We start from the raw sequence: 17,813 nt of genomic DNA, 5'->3' as shown, positions 1-17,813 counted from the left end.
GGGGGGGCTGTGAAACGAGTGGCTGCTGGTTTCGCCCAAAACAACCGAGCGGCAACCGAGCCCCTTGTGCTAGAAATAAATGATGCAAATCATTACAGCGGTCGCTTTGCGTAAGCGCAGACACATGGAGACAACAACGCAGTCAGACTCGTTGTCCTCACAATGTAACATCCGGGTATGCAAGCGAACACATTTTTATACCGGAATGCATTGGTGATACTCCACCTGCTTGTGTTGTATCGGTGAGGTCGTAGCTCACTCCCGGGTACTCCCTCAGCTTCCGCCCGCTTAGGTTGAGAATCCCGGAGCACACGGCATCCTCCAGAGCTCGCTCCAGGCTCCGGGCCGTGAGGTGCTGCTGTTGCTGTTGCTGCTGCTGCTGCTGCTGTTGTTGCTGGTGGTACTGCTGCTGGTACTGGCTGCTCCCCGGGCTCCAGTGAGGTACGCTCGGGTAGTGGTGGTGGTTCTGGAGCGCCGCGACAGCTCCCACACTTCCTTGACTGGACGCCATTTTCGTTTAAAAAAAAAAGAGGAAAAAAAAAAGAAAGAGGAATTGAGTCTCAATGATAGCAGCAGCAGCGCACAGCCGCAGATTCTACGCCCATGCGCGTGCAGAGGCACGCGTCACTGAGGGGAGGTGCAAGGGGGTGGGTGGGCCGCCACTGAGGTGGAGGTACTGATGATGCTGGCGGTGGTCGATATGGTATGGTGGCCATTTTAGGCATTAAGACCTCCCCTCCTATTTATTAATAAGCCGCAGAGGTGTTCCTTAAACAAAAGGTAACTTTCTTTACTTAACTGGGAATGATTTACTCAGAACTATTTTTGAAATGTGTTTTAGTTCACATGGTTGCATCAAACAGCGAAATACATGACATGCAAAATAAAATAGCTCACAAAAAATGTATGATTGATGCTTGTGCTTGGCGAATCAAATTGTGTAAGTTTCCTGCCTGCTACTTTGAACTGGCAGCATGTCGTGATAGGCAGAACAATTAAATTATTTTCCACTAGATGGCAGAAGGTACAATTAACCTCTGTAAGGCCTCATCGTTATTTACGTAGCTACTAGAAAAAAAAACAGCTTTGTGTGGTGAGTTTACGTTACATTGTTATAGTGTAAAATGTTTCTTGGCTAAATGCAAGACGTCCATTTGAGACTAAGCGGGACCAAAGTGAGCCAAACAAAGAGTGAAATACCCCCCCCCCCTCATGAATATGCATGACCCTCAATGGTTAGTGACTGAACTGCAGTCGTCTGTGTATTCCGCTATGTGGTAGCCTGTTCTTGTTACTATCAACTATTCATCGCTGCCAGAATGGTGAAGCAGTAATACTAAACACTGTAAGTTGCACTGTTTAAGTGGAGCTGGGAAGCACCCGTGTGCATGCGTTGGTCTTTTAACGTGTTAACGTGTGTCGTTGCTCGCTGGCGTAGCTAGTGGGTAGCGGTCTGATGCGTTAGCTAGTTGCTGGTGACTTGGTGACTTTACACTTGTTTTTATTGCAAGGGAGGATTTGATAGGGAATATGTAATCGAAACGTCCATTTCTTGAAGGGTTAGCTTGCATCCCCGTGGACAATCGTCGGCGAAGCTAAATGTTGATGTTAGCATAGCAATGCTAGCAAAGTGAAGCGTCAGTCGGAGGTAAGGTGAAACAGGCCCTTTAAAATCACGGTGACGGTTCTAAAAGTGCAGTTTGTTGCCCGTTTACCTCGGGCAGTCTTTATTCTCTTATTTCAAACCAGCAACGACATGTGTTTCTGTCCCTGCCAGGACACAAAGAATGCAACTCTCTGTCGAAACTACAGTTGTGATGTTTTGTTTTTCCTCCCACACCGCTTGTTATTTACTACACCTCTGTGTCACGTTACAATAACTACACTGTATATAAAATTAGCGGTGGACCACCAGCTGTTGCTTAGTGTCATTTCCATGAAAATGGTCGTTCATAAAGGGGATGACTGATTATAGGCAAGGGTACATGAAACGACAAAGGCCTGGGTTTGGGCTAATGTGCATGGATGGATTGGAAAATACTTTAATTGTATATGCATCGGTGCATGGGAGGATACAGCAAAGTGCGCATGAAGGTTACCATCGAGGATGCAAAGATGTCTCCTGTTGGATTTAGATTACCTTCAAAAAGACTTGAGCCTTAGAGTCTCGATTAAGGTATTGAATGCAGAGGATGAGATTGGCACCATTTCTTCCGGCCTTGCCGGGGTTTCATGACCGCCTGACCCTTGCGGTTTCCTGCTCTCACTAATGTGCTTGAAAGGTTACAAGTAGAGGTGCAACGATTACATGGGATAATTCATCCTCGAATGCATGGAAGGACACCGGCAAAGATACAGGCCAACACTAACAGGATTTCACGTCCCGCTAATTTGAATACCAAATCAGTGCAACAGTTCATTTTAGAAGATGGGTGCTGTGGGATTATATCATATTATCTTCAATACTTACGCACCACTACTTACTTTTGGACCTGTGCAAAAGAGATGAGTTGTTAGGTTAATGTGGTTGTCATTTCCATGTTAATTGGTATGAAGTTAATGTCTCTCTTTTTGCAGTGCAAGAATGGCTGACAAAAAGGGAAACACTGTCCCCCCAGTCAAAACACTAACAAGGAAGGAAAAAGAAGTGCGAAAGAAAAAGGTCAGGTCTTTGTAAACTTCAACTGAAAATGTTTTAAAAATGTTGTTTAACTAACTATATTGACATGATTGTGTTGATGTTGCAGGAGCAAGAAAAGGCAGCTGTTGTTTTTGAAGAATTTTTAGCATCATTTGAGCCCAGTCAAAAGAGTGGAGTGAAAACCTTTGTCCGCGGAGGAATTGTAAATCCAACAAAGGGTCAGTTTTTAAGACTTGCTACATTCCATCTCAAATCTTTGCGAGTACTAAATACGATCCAAAGCGCATCTTAACCACAAATACAACTCTGTCAATTAAATGTCACTTACAAATAGAGCAGAAGGACTAAAGATCAACTGCCTTAATTGTTCGTTTTTGGGGACTACTTTTCTTCTTGCAGATGAGGAAGCAGGAGAGGCCACCAAAAGTAGGCTTTATCGACCTGCTTCAAAATGTGTTCCCCTATCTGAAGATGCCACACCAGCATCATCTGCAGAGTGCAAAAAGTCTGTAAGTCTGGACCTGTACGAATCTCCTCATTTACACTTGCTTGAAAACGTATGCGAACCCTTTGGAATGACCTGGATTTCTGCATATTGGTCATAAAATGTCTTCCGATCTTCATCTAAGTCACACTGGATTCTGTAATTCGCAGGCTTTTAAAAGAAAGGTAGAGGAAAAGAAGAAGAGTAACTTAGAGCTCTTCAAAGAGGAACTTAAGCTGTGAGTCACCAAAGTTCGTCGTGTGGTGTTTAGTTTAAAGTTTAGGCAGTTTTTAACAAATATTTTGGTACATTTGTTTTCAAAAAATGTAGAATTCAGGAAGAACGGGAGGAGAGATACAAAAGAAAGCAAAACGAACCAGCTGGTGGAGGAGGATACGCAATTCTGGAATCACCATTGTTAGGACGACCAAGTAAGAAACCTGTCATGTACTACGGCACAAACAAGTCAAAATACAGTGGCGCCTTGAGATATGACTAACCCAACTACTAAACCTCGTTGTGTTCCACAGTATTTTATGATGACCCAACAATACCAACCACCACTAATCTATACATCAGCTGTATCAGTCCCAAGGTAAGCCTCACACTCGACCACGGCGCGAGCTCATTTTAGCATCCCAGCTCACACGAAGCACTTTTTTGCTCCTTAGATGAATGAGGAGATCCTTTGCAAAGAGTTTGGTAAGTACGGTCCTCTGGCCAGCGTCAAGATCATGTGGCCCCGCACGGATGAGGAGCGCTGCAGGACTTCCAACAGAGCCTTTGTGGCTTTCATGACGCGGAAAGATGCAGAGCGAGCTTTGGCAGCGCTTGATGGTACTCTGAAAAACATGCTCCTTTCTGCCATTATTCTTATGGCTGTCTCTCATACTGTTTTTTTTTGGTTTTGTGTTTTAGGGAAAGTGATTATGGGATTTGAAATGAAGTTGGGATGGGGCAAACCGGCTCGAATTCCTCCGCAGCCGCTCTACACTCCAGTTGGGGTGAGGGCTGCGCCGCCACCCCAGTCAGGCCTTCCTTTCAACGCACAGCCAAGGGATCGTTTTCGAAACGACTTCACCAAACCCCTGGCCTTGTCCAAAGTAGATCTCGACAAGGTAACGTCTGGCTTGATTTTGCTTGATGCATGCGCATGATTTCAGAGCAGTGTACCAAAGAGACACTTCATTGGGTACACCTGCACGTCTACGCGTTACTTCAAACTGTGCATCATTTATCTTTGTGAAGGCAGACATTTTTATACAGCTTTCGGTTTTCACTTTTTGTGTGTGCGTGCGTACTTCTGAGTGACTCGTGCTGTGCGGAATAATACACTTTATTTGTCCAAAAACGATTTGTTCTTAACAGCAAACGTATCTTTGCTCATCTGCCTGTAGCAGTGATTTATAGTAATGGGCAGAGTCATTAAATTATGTTCCACTAGATGGCAGAAGGTTCATAGTTAATCAAGAGTGTCTCGCTGTTTCCATTCATAACTATTATATATTTTTTGTTTGCTCAATAAGGGTTTGAAAACACAACAATAGATTGTGCAGGTGTACCTAATGTGACGGCCATTCAGTTTACGTCACTGGTAGGCTGAGTCTGTGTTAGTTTGTCGAAGGATAAAGCGTAAGGGAAGTTTATTTAATAATCTGGATAAATAATCGCTCATTTTTAGATAGGGGGCCACCCATTCCTGTTGCTGTAGTGTGTATGCTATCGTTTCTCTGCTGTATGTATCCTGCAGTGTTTCTTTCATCTGTACAAATATTCACATTTGTCATATTTTCACTATTTGGTTTGACTTCACAAACAGACTCTGTCCGAAGCCGTAGTCAAAGTGGTTATCCCGACCGAAAGGTACACACACTCTTCCTCCTACGACTGACCAGCTGTTAGCACACAAGTGATAGGACAGAGGCAGGTGCTCTAACGTATTCATTAAAATAAAACTTTGACCCAAAATAAAGCGGTAGTCATAACTAAGCAAAAAAAAAAAAAAAAAAAGTTCAAAAGACCTTTTATTGCCTTTTTTTTTTTTTTTTTTTTTACCCAGTTACAAAAAAATGCTGCTTATTTACTATGCCTGATACTGCCATGGTTTGTGGTTGACAACACACATCACCTGCAGAACAGACATGTCATAAAGTAGTGTCTGGAAACATAGATTTTACAATTTATTTTGTACACATAAACATAATGAACCCTTAATGGACAGCCGGTAAATGAGAAACGAGAGTTTTCGTATTTTCCCACCTTTTAGGTTTCTAACATCGTTCATCCTCGCAAGGCAGTGTCATTTTGCAAAGAATAAAAGGTGGAGACATTACCAGTACGTTCCCGCCATGACGGGAAGGTAAAAGAACATAGCAAACACGTGCAATTAAATTGTATCAATTAATTGCTTTGATTGAACGCCGCCAAAAAAAATGCCTAAAACATATTGGCAAGAAAGGGGTCTAGTCCAACTCATGATTTGAGATGTGCTTCTCAATATTTCTATCCATATAGTGTAGGCTGGATGTCAAGAATGTAATGTGCATTGTAAGAAATGCCACACGTAATCATTTTTCAGTCAATGGTCAACTGCTGTCCGAGGTGTGACCCAGATTAGAATATTTTGGGATAAAATCACGACTTTATGTAGGTCATTCACACCCCGGAGTCCGGACACATAATCTCGTAAAAATAAACATGCTGTTGTTTTCGAGAGTGAGTCTTATCCTTGTTACCTCACATCCACCTTGTGGACTTTTCTAACAAATCATCATATGGATTTAGATCTCAGTTCTGTATTGATGGTCGCAATTGAAGGTCAAATAGGCAAAGCCGAATGAGTGTCTTAATGTTCTGTTGCTGAGGAATTCTTTTTCCCCCTTTGACTGAGCCAGAAATAAAGTGATCCGAGTCTCGTCCTGCATGCTGTAGAGGGCAGTGACTGTGCAATTGAGTGAAAACGGCCGGCTCGTTTAGACTGGCAAAATATATGCGCTAGGCATTTTCAAACAGTAAATGCTTTGACAAGGACTGACGCCGTTAAGACATGCGCAAAGAGCCAGCCTGCAGTTTGCACGGGTCACTAGCTCAGTGTAAAGAGGTATTAAGAGATCTTCCCTCCCCGCCGGAACTGAGACAGAAAGAACATTGAGGGGTTGACATAAATAAATCACTTTCTGTCTCCTTCCCCCCTCCCCCACAGAAATTTATTATTCCTCATCCATCGGATGATAGAGTTTGTGGTGCGTGAAGGTCCTTTGTTTGAAGCCATGATAATGAACAAAGAAAAAAGCAACCCCGAGTACAGGTACAAATCACGATACATGTTTGTCTTCACATTTAAGGCCGCGTGGCAACTAACGTTATTTTCTTTTGGCCCAGGTTCCTTTTTGACAACAAGAGTCAAAATCACGTTTACTATCGCTGGAAACTATTCTCCATCCTGCAGGTATTTATGTAAATGTGATATCACTCAGTTCCTAAAAATGCGTTGAGTGTTGCGGCCATAGTTTTGCTTTGCTAGAGAACAGCACTGAATCACACTGAGGCTTGTTTGTCATAATTTGGTTGTTTTTGATGCTTTGAGTTTGAATCTCGGCTCCTGGCTTTCCTGTGTGGGTTTTGAAAGTTAAGGCTAATTTTTTTAAGGCAATGCCGATCATGTAAATACATTCCCTGTGAACACAAAGCCCGAAATGTGTTGAGTGTATTGCACCTTCACTTCCTCAGGGAGAGTCGTTGACCAAATGGAGGACGGCGGATTTCCGTATGTTCCGCGGAGGCTCTCTGTGGAGGCCTCCCGGTTTCAACAGCTACATGGACAGAGATGAGGAGACAGAGGAAGGGGACGAGGTCGCTTCTGCCGAGGAGGAGGTGAAGAAGGGACATCTCAGAGCCGAGTGAGTACGCCAAACGGGCGTAGTGCACGTGAGACATACAAACTTTGAGAGGGATGTTAGGGCTGTCTCATATGGCCCGAAAAGCCAATTTCTGATTTTAATCCATTTGTTTCCCTCTTCGCTTATACTTATTAAAGCAAATAAAATTGGAAATGTGAAGCACAATTGAGTCACTCCATGATTGGCTCCTTTCGAGTAATATGCCAAACAATGTGAAAATGAATCAGCTCATCTTGTCTGTTTTTAAAAATTGTTTTTTAATTTTGCATCCCTGACGGTGCTTCTGTAAACAGCTAAAATCGATCAAATGGATTAATCCGTCAGCCTTAAGTGCGGTTTATTTTTTTCTCAAAAACAAAACAAAATACGCAGGCACAGACAGAAGCTGGAGGTGCTGCTTCAGGAGCTCACTGCCAGCAAAGCGGTCATCGCCGACGCCATGCTCTTCTGTCTTGAACGAGCCGACGCAGCGGAGGAAGTCGTTGGCCACGTCACAGAATCGTTCTCCTCGCCTCAGACTTCCCTTCAAAAGAAGGCGAGTTTTTTTTTTTTTTTTTGGACACATTTATTAAGACTGTACTAAACATGGTACAGTGAGCCCCCGTTCAGAGAACCTATTTTTAAATTTCTGTTTTATTTTGTACAGTGATATATTGCCCTGTAAAAACCCATGAAGAATTGATCGCTTAAAAATCTGACCTGCTGCCACTGATGAACCGCAACATAGTAGCACAAGTCTATGCAACTGTTAACCTCGCTACTTTTGTTCTTGTAGATTGCCAGCTTGTATCTCGTATCAGACATTTTGTACAACTCCAGTGCCAAAGTCGCCGGGGCTTCATATTACCGGAAGCAGTAAGGAGATGCCTTTTTTATTCATCCTTTTGTGCATGGTCCTCTCGATGTTTTTCCTGTTATTTATAGCTACGATTTTGATAATTTATTTTTAGTTTCGAATCAAAGCTGTCACAGATATTTGGAGTGCTTCATGAAGCGTACAAAAACATACAAGCCAGGCTGCAAGCTGAACAGTTCAAGGTAACCATGTCTGTCGTACATTAAGATGAAAAAGAAGGGATGGGACCCTCAAAAAGAAGAAGAAGAAAAAAAAGCTCAAAACATAATTACTCTGCCTCTTGTAGCAAAAGGTCACAAGTTGTTTTCGAGCTTGGGAGGACTGGGCCATATACCCGCAGCCTTATCTTATCCGCCTTCAAAACATCTTCCTGGGCTTTGTCAAAGCTGGAGAAGAGTTGACGGAGGTGGCAGAAGTGAGTGGAAAAAGGTTCTCTTCCTTTGATCAGTCACCCATGCGGCATCCAAATGACACTCTGGCGCTCTTCTTTCAGGAAGCTTCTCAAAAACTCGACGGCGTACCGATGGACCGTGCTCTTATCGACGGGCTGCCTCTACGCAAAGGCCCAGCGGATGACCTGGACGGCTGCCCAATGGGCTGGGACCCTCTGGATGGCGTTCCCGTTGACGACATAGACGGCGTTCCCTTGGGAAGTGCCATCGACGACATTGACGGAATGCCGCGTGAGTAGAGCACGGCTGTTAAGTTTGCATGGGGTGACCGTGTCCTGACCTTGTTCCCCTTTGTCCTCAGTGGATGACAGCAAGGTGGCTCTCCCCAGAGGGCCCTTGTCCAAGTGGGAGAAGACGGCCGACGACGAGACTTTCTCGCAAGGTAACACAGCTCACAAATGTCCTCTGCGGAGCACCGACGGGTTGTAATGTTCTTTTGTTTTCTTCAAGCCTTTCCCGAGTCCAAGTGGAGCACTGCGTCAGGCAAGGACAATGTCAAAGAAGTGAATGTAAGGTAAGGGGCCTCCGTCATTGTTTTTGCTTTATCTACAGCCTGTCGACGCGTTTCAAAAGCATCCATGAGTCAGCGCGGTGCTTTGTTCTGTCGCGAACAGTGTCAACTCACTGGATGGAGGCAACTCGGAGAGTGACAGCAGTGATGACTCGAGCAGTTCCCCCAAACATGACAGCGCACATTTCCAGAGCTCACTCAGAACTTTTCAATTGTCTGAGAGCCAAAGAAAAAAGCTGAGAGAGCTAGAAGTAAGTGAATCTTTCTGAAATTGCCATTAGTCAAGCAATCTGTGTAGATGTAATCGAAATGAAAAAGTGACTGATTGCTATTGCCTCCACCAAATGTGATCGGAATTACGTCTTGAATAAAAACGATGTGCGCAGACAGATCTCAAAATTCCCCGTCACATCAACTAACAATTTTAAATGAGCCTATTAGAATGTTGAACTATTTTTATTTTATTTTTGGTTTCATAAACAAATGATTTCAATGATTCCTCTCTTAAAAGTCACAATTGACTTCCACTCCCATACCAATTGGCGCCTTTTAACATAACCCTTGTAAATTAGTTGAAGGTTATGAAGTTCCAAGATGAGCTGGAAAGCGGCAAAAGGCAGAAGAAGTCCGGCATGAGCATCCAGCAGCAGGTGGAGAATTACAGGAACAAACTGCTGCAGAAGGTATTTGGAACACAAAAGCAAACCGCTCCGTAAGATAAATAATTCTTTAATGACAAATTTTGGATTGGCAACACTGACAAGAGTACACACGAGTACAATCAGAAGAGCACAAAAAAACTGTCGCTCAGTGGGTGCAACGTGGTTTGAATCTGGCATCACGATGAACACACTGGTCCCAAAGAACCCGCTTGCTAATAAAAATGTTTGTTTTTCAATCTGTTGTCTCATCTTCTGTAGGAATTTGACAAAGAGGATGATAGGCCTGAGAGATCCACATCCAAATCAAAAGAGAAGCCAACAGAGGACAGAAAGGACAAAAAGAAGAGCAAAAAAAGTGAAAACGGAGAGAGACAACGGAGTCGCGATTCGGACAGGCGCAACAGAAAATCAAATAGCATCTCTCCTTCAAAGCAAGTGCCACGTGACATTGATATAGTGCAAAGAATATATCCATTGATCATTATTTTCACAATGATCTCATCTCCTCCCCCCCGCAGGTGTCCCAGACAGTCCAAACGGTCCCGATCTCCATCTCCAGAATGGAGGGGGCGCAGGTCCCGGTCACAGTCCCCGCATCGTTCCCACAAGAAGCCAAAAAAGAGTAAACATTGACTCTCGCCTCCAGGCCTGCAACTCAACTACAAGCAGGTGTCCACCACTCACAGCGCTCCGTCATCTTGGTCCCCAAACAAACTCCCCCGCAAGATTCCGCGCTCTTTTTGTATCATATTTGGACACTAATTATATTTTTGTTTTACGTTTGTTTATAAAATAATTTGAAATGTGCGACGCTCGAACATTAAAATCACTCTTAGTGAATTTGTGTGCATCTATAATAGTTCTTCTCCCAGAAGTGCCGGGGCCAGGTATCAACTCTGCTTCCAAATATTAAAAAAGAAAACGTTTTTTTTTTATTGAGGACATCAATACAGCTTACAAAAGCAAGAAGTGTGCAATGTTACAAAGTAAATCTACAGTCCTAATCTAGTGAAATGTATCAAACGTGGAGCCATTAGTGTTTCTGAAAAGTACATTTTAAGATACCTGACCCTCACTAATAAACATGTGCAGAGTTCGTGTGTCTAAAATGTTGCTATAAGCAGCAGAGGAAATGTCGAGAAGAGGAAACACTTAAAAAAAAAACAGTGTTTAGGCACATTTACAAATAACCATGATTTCAAGACATATTGAAATGAATGACTTACAGTTCATAGAGAGTGTCTTGCAACAGTTAGAAGATCGCCTCCGAGAAATGTGACGGCACAAGAAGCTAACCACGTATTCGGTGTCAATGAACACGTCATCGCTGCCGAAACCACATAACGGTAACATCGGCAAGTCGAAGCTTTTAGAAATGCCAAACTACTCAACAGTTGCTTGGTATTTAAGATGAAAAGGTAAAGCAGTGATGCAGCCGTCACGCTCAGAGTTAAAACAATTTTACGTATCTGTGCGAGTTACAAGTAAAAGTCTCATGGAGCTTAATATTTCTTCACATTAATGAAAACCTTGATGGCCCCAGTGAAGTCAGCAGAGAGTAGAACCTCGGTGTGATCCGTCTTCAGGGCACCTGCAGCACAATATTCCTTCATGCTACAGTTGACAACACTTTGGATTTTGTTCTCATGGTATAGTTGAAGCACACACACACACACACACACACACACAATACCTGAGGGAATCGTTTCAGATTCATTGGAGTCCAGGCTCTTGCAGTCGGCATCTGTTTTCTCTGCACCCGTCTCTTGTGGCACGATGAGACCCGGGTGAGGTGCGAAAATGGCTGATGTGACGACAGCGTTGTGTGCTACGGGGGAACAAGTACCCATAACATGCGTTAGGGCAGGAGGTTAGCATGAAATTGTCGGCGATACATAAACAGCGCAGTTACCTTTAATCCCTTCCCAGAAGTCATTGCGATCCCGACGTACTGATGTGAATTTGCTGAGGTCGTGGTAAGTGCTCCAGATGTACACGTATTTATCCTCTGAGCCACTGACGATGAAGGAGTAGTCGTGGCTGCGGGAAGACAGCTGCGTTAGAAATTTACTTGGCCTTAAAAGTGGAGCTGAAAGACTAATTCATTTACTAATCAGGATCTCCGGTGAGTATGATCTACTTTATTGAAATGTTTTATAAGTTAGTCATGTTAGTTTTATGACTTAGCGGTGATGAATGTTGCTCTGACCACTTAGCTCATCACCTGAAACTGGCCTTTATCTGACTGCTGCTGTTGACGTAACCCTTGTACTTCATGGATAAAGACAAGTCCCTCAGGTCGTAAAGGCGGATGCGGGAATCGTTTGAGGTCACCAAAATCTATGAGAGAAGAGGTACCATTGAGCCAATATGTTCAAAAGTTCACATTTCCACAAGCTTTTTGGAAGTCGCCGAGTCAAACTAAGATGATTCTGCTACCTTATTCTCTCCAGGTAATGGTTCAATACCAGTGATTTTTCGCCCAACTTTGTTCCTGCCTCTGGTGGACCGTACGTGTATTTGGGTATGATATTTCAGACGCTGTCGAATGCATAAAAAAACAGCACATTATTAGACAAGACGTACCCAAGGCAACTAGACAGTATCTTAAAAGCACTCGTTGCCTGACGTGGCTTAGGGACGGAACATAAATGACCTTTCTGTTGAAGCGACACGTCTTATAATCCTCATCACGGTTCACCTCACAGCAGCCCTTTGACACAATCATTTGATTCTCCTCTCACAACTGGAAACCTGCTTTCACATCACCTCCGACTCCATGTCCTGGTTCAGTTTTAACTCATTGACCGAGAGCAATTCATCTCCATCAACAACTGCACCTCCCTCACCCACCCCTCTTTCCTAAGGTTAACCCCAGGGCTCTGTGCTTGGGCCTCTTCCTTTTCACCATGCTACACTCGGCCCAGTTTGAATTTCCACTGTTATGCTAATGACATCTAGAGTCATTTTTCCAAATCTCATTACCACAATATAAATACAAAACTGGATGAAAAAAAAAAAAAACGAAACAGAAGGTTGTAGGAAAGGTACCTCTGTGTCATAGAAAATGCATCTTCCATCATAGGTGCCGATGACGGCGTACTTCCCATTTTGACAAAAGTTGGCAGCGGTGATGAGGCGCGTTTGGCCATCCACCTCATTCCACAGTGCCACCTTTTTGTCCGGAATGTTCCACAATCGCAGCTTTCCATCCAGAGAGCCACTTAAAAAGTACCTGTCGTCCTGGGAACAAACAAAACTACTGCAGTCGATATGGGATTTAAATTGGGAGAGTGTTTTCAGAGAGAGTTGATCAATTTACCCTGGGATGGAATGTGATTGCCGTGACAAAATCAATGTGCTGAAAGCAGCAGAGACACTCTCTCCTGGATATGTGCCACAGTCTGACCGTTTTGTCCATGGATGACGAAAGCAGGAAGAAGTTCTACATTAAGGCAGCAAATGCATCATGTGAGGCAAGACGGCATTTAAAATGGAGGATGAATGGAAAGCTGTGGAGATGCTCACCTTGGACCAAGACAGATCCAATAGATCCGCTGTATGGCCTTTGTACTTGCAGAAGGGGACCTGGCGAAAAGGGGCGTTCCTGTCTTCTGTATCTGGATCCTCTGGAGCACAACTTGCCTGAAACGCAAGAAGAGCAAGACATTTGCAACACTGCTCGTCCCGATGAGGTGCCAATCACAAGGCACATATAGCCGCCGCCATTCCCACCGGTGTCAAATTGACTGCAAGTTTTTGCGATCCACTTACCCCGGGATCAGTGTCAGATTTGGAGGAACACAGGCTTTCCTGAGATGGCGAAGGTGACACTCGACCTAGGGAGGCACGCAAAAACCGTCACTGGAACCCCCCGCCAATCAAATCCCGTCACAAACGTCAGGATGCCCGATGGGGATACCTTCCGTGTTGTATTTCAATCGCATGTTGTTGAAATAGTCAAAGGCGGTCTTTAAGACCCAGATGCGAACCACATTATCTTGGCCGGCAGTTGCCAGCAGCCTGCCACAGTGTGAGAATTTCATTGTCCACACGGCCCCCTGAGAACAAGGAACAAATGCTGCTAATCAGGCGACTTTCGTTTCACAATATCACAGGAGGAAAGGGCAAATTGTCCTACCATGTGCTCGCCACTCAAATCCTGTACGACCTTAATTTGATCAAAGTCAAAAGGACCCTTAAAGCTGTGTGCTGCCTTAAACTTGGCAGGCCTGGTATAGGGCATCCCCTCATCGTCGCTGGAGGACGGGTCGTCTTGATCCGTGTGGAAAACTAAACACACCCAGGAAAACGGCTCAGAGTTGATGTAACCGCATCCTTGTGAACGTGAATATCACCGCAGCCCATCATGATGCAAACCACTTCCAGTGGCATTTAGAAAGCCTCGGCTGGGCTCGGCGGATGGAGCCAGAGGAATAACAAATGCCAAATGGTGGTTCTGAAGCACATTGTTACAATGTACTCAACAGCTCTCTATACGCCCCAAACTTGTTCGAACCAGAAGGCCGAAAGTGAGCAGTTCTAATCACTTCCCGATTGACTGATTTTTTTTTTTTTTTTTTACCTTCATCGCGAACACTTTTCACTTTGTTGACCGCCTTCTCTCCGTATTCCTCAGCAAGATGCTTGGCCTTCTTCACAGACTTGCCCAGGAATTTCTTTAACTGAGTTCTGGAAAAAAGGGCCGATTCAGATGATTCGGTCAACACCGAAGGGGCATTACAACTGCGGCGGAGGAGGATCAAATAAGATGCAGGTGCTTACGTTCTCTGTTTCAGTTTTCCCCCATCTGTGTCTGCCAACGGAGCCTGTGACTTGTCATCATCATCTGACTGCGCTTCGTCATTCCTGAGAGGAAAAAAAGGGGACTACTGAACAACTTCCCTTTTAGAACACGTGCCTTGTTTTTCACTGGAAGACCCCCCCGCCCATGAGCGTCACAATCAAAAGCACAGTAATAGACTGCTCTCCTCTCTTCAGCTTTCTGGTATTAGGAAAAAATACAAACACAATCAACTTACGTGATATACTCTTTGGTCCTCCTCATGATGTGCAAAGTGAGGGGGTTAATCCCAGCAGGAAGTTTCTCCTCCGCCTGGATTAGCGGGATCTCTTCCCCGGTGTCGAGGTTCTTGATCATCACACTGGCCAGGATTTCCTGTTTTAACATTCGGTACGCTCCAGTGAACCTCGGTGTCAGGAATGTGCTACAGCGCGGGTGTGGCTTCAAGCCAAGCTAAATAAAGGCCACAGAGACGAGCGCAAAAACAAACCAGGGCCGACCTCATCAGTGAGTTCTCTACCAGAGTTGGAGCGTGGACGCTGAGGGCCGGGAACTTGTCCCTCAACCAGAGACGACGCCTCCTCACCCTCATTCTCCTACAATCCACAAAACAGGCGTTCTTTGTCAATGGTTGCACTCCAGAGCACACTCGCCAATCGTAAAGTGCGTCACTGACCTGTGCGGTCACCACCTTGTCCCCACTGGTGGCGCTGGCCAGATCCAAGGAGTGCTGCAGCTCTCTGGTTAAACTCCTCACAGTGCTACTGGGAGACAACAGACCAGATGGCTCCAGAGGGTTGCTGCCGACTGGAGTCGCTGCAGACACTGCACAGGCAATACTAGTAAGTTTAAAAAAAAAAAGTCTTTCCATTTATGATTAACCCGCAGCACGGCAGGGCTTGTTATCCATTGACTTACATTTTAGCAGAAGTCAGTAATAAGTAAACAAGACTCGGACCATTGTGTTTCCTGAAAGGCCGCAATGAAACATCAAGCTCTCAGGCACTGAGGTATTGAGACATATCTTACATAATGTAATCATTCAGGGGTTGGATAAGACCTCAAGTGCCTTCTGAGTTTAATTCCGACAATTTGTGTAAACCTTTTAACTCGTTCAATGCCAAGGATGAGCCAGGGATGTCTTTGTGCATTTTGAATTTTTTTTTTTCGCATGGAAGGATAAAGAAGGGTTTGAAAATGGACGGCGCTGAAAAGGTCCTTCACTGTTACAGCTTGACTGCGCCCAATTACGCAAAGTTAGTTTCTGTTGTTTTGATGCCAAACATTGCATGTGCTCTCTTACCTTCAAGCCCACTGGGCCTGAGAGACTGCTGAGACTTCTTAGAAGGGAGACGCTGCATCGCCGGTGGAGGCGGTCTCGGCGGAGGAGCTCCGCTGGGAGGGCGCGGTCGCGACGGCGGAGGCTTCTTGGTGCTGGCTACAATGTCTGGTTCGACTGTGAACTGCCGCGGTGGTTTTGTAGGCCCAGAGGTGTCCATGGAATCCAGTGGTCTGTCTGCAAATGAAACCTGCTCTAAAATGTCAGCGGACCTGGGCTCCTGGTCCCCTTCTGCGACCGCAAGCTCCGCATCGGGGTGACGCTGTCCTATTGTGCTGGTGATGTCTGGGGGCTGAACACTTTCCTGTGTTTCAACTGAAGGTCCTGGGAGATCCAAGGGAGAGGGGACAGGCAGAGAGCAGACTTCGTTTCTCGCCGAACATTCCGGTTGCTCCTCGGGCCTCTCGCTAGGCTTCGGTTCGTCAGCTGCAATTGATGCCTCCAGAGGTACTTGCGGAGTTTTGCTTTCTTCCTTTGACTCGGTTTCCGCAGTCACACCAACGTGGAGTTGATCGAACAGTTCGGCGCCAGCACCGTTTTCCTTTTGACTCTCTTCAATTATGCTATCAATGATCTATGAGATAGAGAAAAAAATTCCAGTTCACTCTTACGATGACTATTGTGCAAATCTCGTGTGTGTCTGTCTGTCTGTTATTCAGCAATAAAATAGAAAACCACACATGTAGGGAATCATCTTGAGTAGTCTCAGAGGCAGCCTCTTCGCAGCTCTCGTCTTCATGGGATCTATGCAAGAGCTGTTCATAATGAAAACATTGTGTGGGGTTAAAAAAATATATAAATCGGAGTTGTTTAGATTTTTGTTGCAAGTCTTTTCTATTTACAACTTCAATAAACATACCTGAGGTGAAGGAATGACAAACTTCGCTGGAGACCTGCAAGGCACATAAACATTGTTAAGAATAACTCACAATCAAATGACTAGTTTTCATCAACCTCCAAATTGAGAAATGATACATGTGATTTCCATTTTAAATGTCATGACTAACTGGCATGACTTAAGTGTTTTGCAACACTCAAGAGCCTTGCAACATTGCGCATATATTGTTTTTAATGGGGAAAATATCCTGTGCAGTGAAAATGAAAGATTACACGGACGTGAATATGTGTAATAACAATGTAAAAACATATTAAAGACAAGCTTTTATTTTAGAAGATCGACACAACTCACACATACACATATATATATAGCAAAATGTGTTTCCTTACACTTTGGGAGATGGGCTGAAATGCACGTCCTCCGGAGCATCGTAGAACTCGTCCGTGTCACTCGTGTCTGACGCCATGCTAACATGAAATGAGCTCACCGTGATCTAGCTAGCCAGTCTAACCACCAGCAAGCAGCTACTAACTAAAAAAAAAAAAAACATGCGATTGAGTTAAGGGAGATGACACCGCTATCTCCTTCGTTCCTTTTGCATTGTAACAATAACATGGAAAAGGCTTGGTCTTGTCTTATTCGACAAACACTTTCCTGTCAACGTCACAGCCTTACGTTACACTGTGCTCAACTAGAGCAACATTCGTACATACTCGCGAAAGGCTGCAAGTCTTTTGTTATATCTACCCATAAGCCGGCGATCATTTACTTATATCCAGTCAGAGTATCTTCCAAGAAGCAAAAATGGCGTCTTCGCACCAATTACTGATCTAGTCGTTCGGAGGCAGTGGACAGACAGCCTTATAAACAAACCCATTTCTTGAAGGGGAAAAAAAAGAAAAAATTGTCAGCCAATACCCAAAGGGCGGGGCATGGGCCACGGTTTGCGTCTTGGTCTTTGGTTTACAGATCGCCTCCTGCTGTATCGGAGTAGAGGCAGACGTGGTTGTTGAACATGCAAATTTAATAAGAACTAAGCAGCTGCTTAGCAATTAAAAGTCCATGTAACTTGAAAATGAATCTAAATTTGAACGACTATGTAAAATGTGCAACAACATTATGACAAATCAAATTATTCGCTCCACATTTCAACCCAGTGGGTGTGTCCGATGAATGCACTGAAAGCACGCAGCCCTAAACTGTGAATACGTCTCCTATGTCCCGGAAGAAAATGGATATGACCTGTCATGTCTAGCCTAGGATCTTTCTTATGACTATACTACACAACACTGGTTTGGTATACAGTACTTCGCAGCACTGGTTTGGT

The 17,813-nt window shown here is 44.4% G+C and overlaps 3 protein-coding genes across 6 annotated transcripts in view; 1 reads left to right on the top strand and 2 right to left on the bottom strand.

Annotated features, from left to right (window-relative positions):
- The window catches only part of lrch2 (leucine-rich repeats and calponin homology (CH) domain containing 2), a 14,833-nt gene extending 14,070 nt beyond the window's left edge, over positions 1–763 (bottom strand). The window contains exon 1 of the mRNA XM_019873285.1: positions 226–763. Within this exon, the coding sequence (XP_019728844.1) occupies positions 226–511 (286 nt within the window). The 5' untranslated portion in view covers positions 512–763. The remainder of the gene's footprint in view (positions 1–225) is intronic.
- A 445-nt stretch (positions 764–1,208) lies between these two features.
- LOC109517855 (U2 snRNP-associated SURP motif-containing protein) lies at positions 1,209–10,351 on the top strand. Its single transcript, XM_019873284.1, has 24 exons — positions 1,209–1,357; positions 2,578–2,662; positions 2,748–2,859; positions 3,041–3,150; positions 3,296–3,363; positions 3,456–3,556; positions 3,656–3,720; positions 3,797–3,962; positions 4,044–4,243; positions 4,945–4,988; positions 6,328–6,432; positions 6,507–6,573; positions 6,855–7,024; positions 7,397–7,559; positions 7,800–7,879; positions 7,975–8,062; positions 8,167–8,295; positions 8,374–8,563; positions 8,634–8,714; positions 8,783–8,846; positions 8,947–9,094; positions 9,416–9,526; positions 9,764–9,936; positions 10,024–10,351. The coding sequence occupies exons 2-24, from the start codon at positions 2,585–2,587 to the stop codon at positions 10,136–10,138; spliced, it is 2,628 nt and encodes an 875-aa protein (XP_019728843.1). The 5' UTR covers positions 1,209–1,357; positions 2,578–2,584; the 3' UTR covers positions 10,139–10,351.
- A 68-nt stretch (positions 10,352–10,419) lies between these two features.
- On the bottom strand, positions 10,420–17,400 carry wdr44 (WD repeat domain 44). 4 transcript variants are annotated; one of them, XM_019873280.1, is made up of 21 exons: positions 17,200–17,400; positions 16,876–17,017; positions 16,508–16,541; positions 16,329–16,403; positions 15,613–16,222; positions 14,986–15,134; positions 14,810–14,905; positions 14,548–14,684; positions 14,291–14,374; positions 14,091–14,197; positions 13,647–13,798; positions 13,428–13,566; positions 13,280–13,344; positions 13,034–13,150; positions 12,828–12,950; positions 12,557–12,748; positions 11,945–12,046; positions 11,730–11,845; positions 11,418–11,545; positions 11,199–11,333; positions 10,420–11,096 (listed from the first exon to the last, which is right to left on the bottom strand). In XM_019873280.1, exons 2-21 carry the CDS (start codon positions 16,950–16,952, stop codon positions 11,008–11,010), a joined length of 2,727 nt encoding a protein of 908 aa, XP_019728839.1. In that variant the 5' UTR covers positions 16,953–17,017; positions 17,200–17,400; the 3' UTR covers positions 10,420–11,007. The 4 variants fall into 4 exon arrangements, with proteins under 4 accessions (XP_019728839.1, XP_019728840.1, XP_019728841.1 ...); XM_019873281.1 differs by having other exon boundaries at positions 16,876–17,010; positions 17,234–17,400; XM_019873282.1 differs by having other exon boundaries at positions 16,876–17,010; positions 17,256–17,400.
- Between the last annotated feature and the right edge of the window lie 413 nt (positions 17,401–17,813).

Source organism: Hippocampus comes, unplaced genomic scaffold (genome assembly GCF_001891065.2).
Source record: "Hippocampus comes isolate QL1 unplaced genomic scaffold, H_comes_QL1_v1.1 scaffold59, whole genome shotgun sequence".
Taxonomy (NCBI): domain Eukaryota; kingdom Metazoa; phylum Chordata; class Actinopteri; order Syngnathiformes; family Syngnathidae; genus Hippocampus; species Hippocampus comes.
This window is presented reverse-complemented; position numbering and strand designations above follow the sequence as displayed.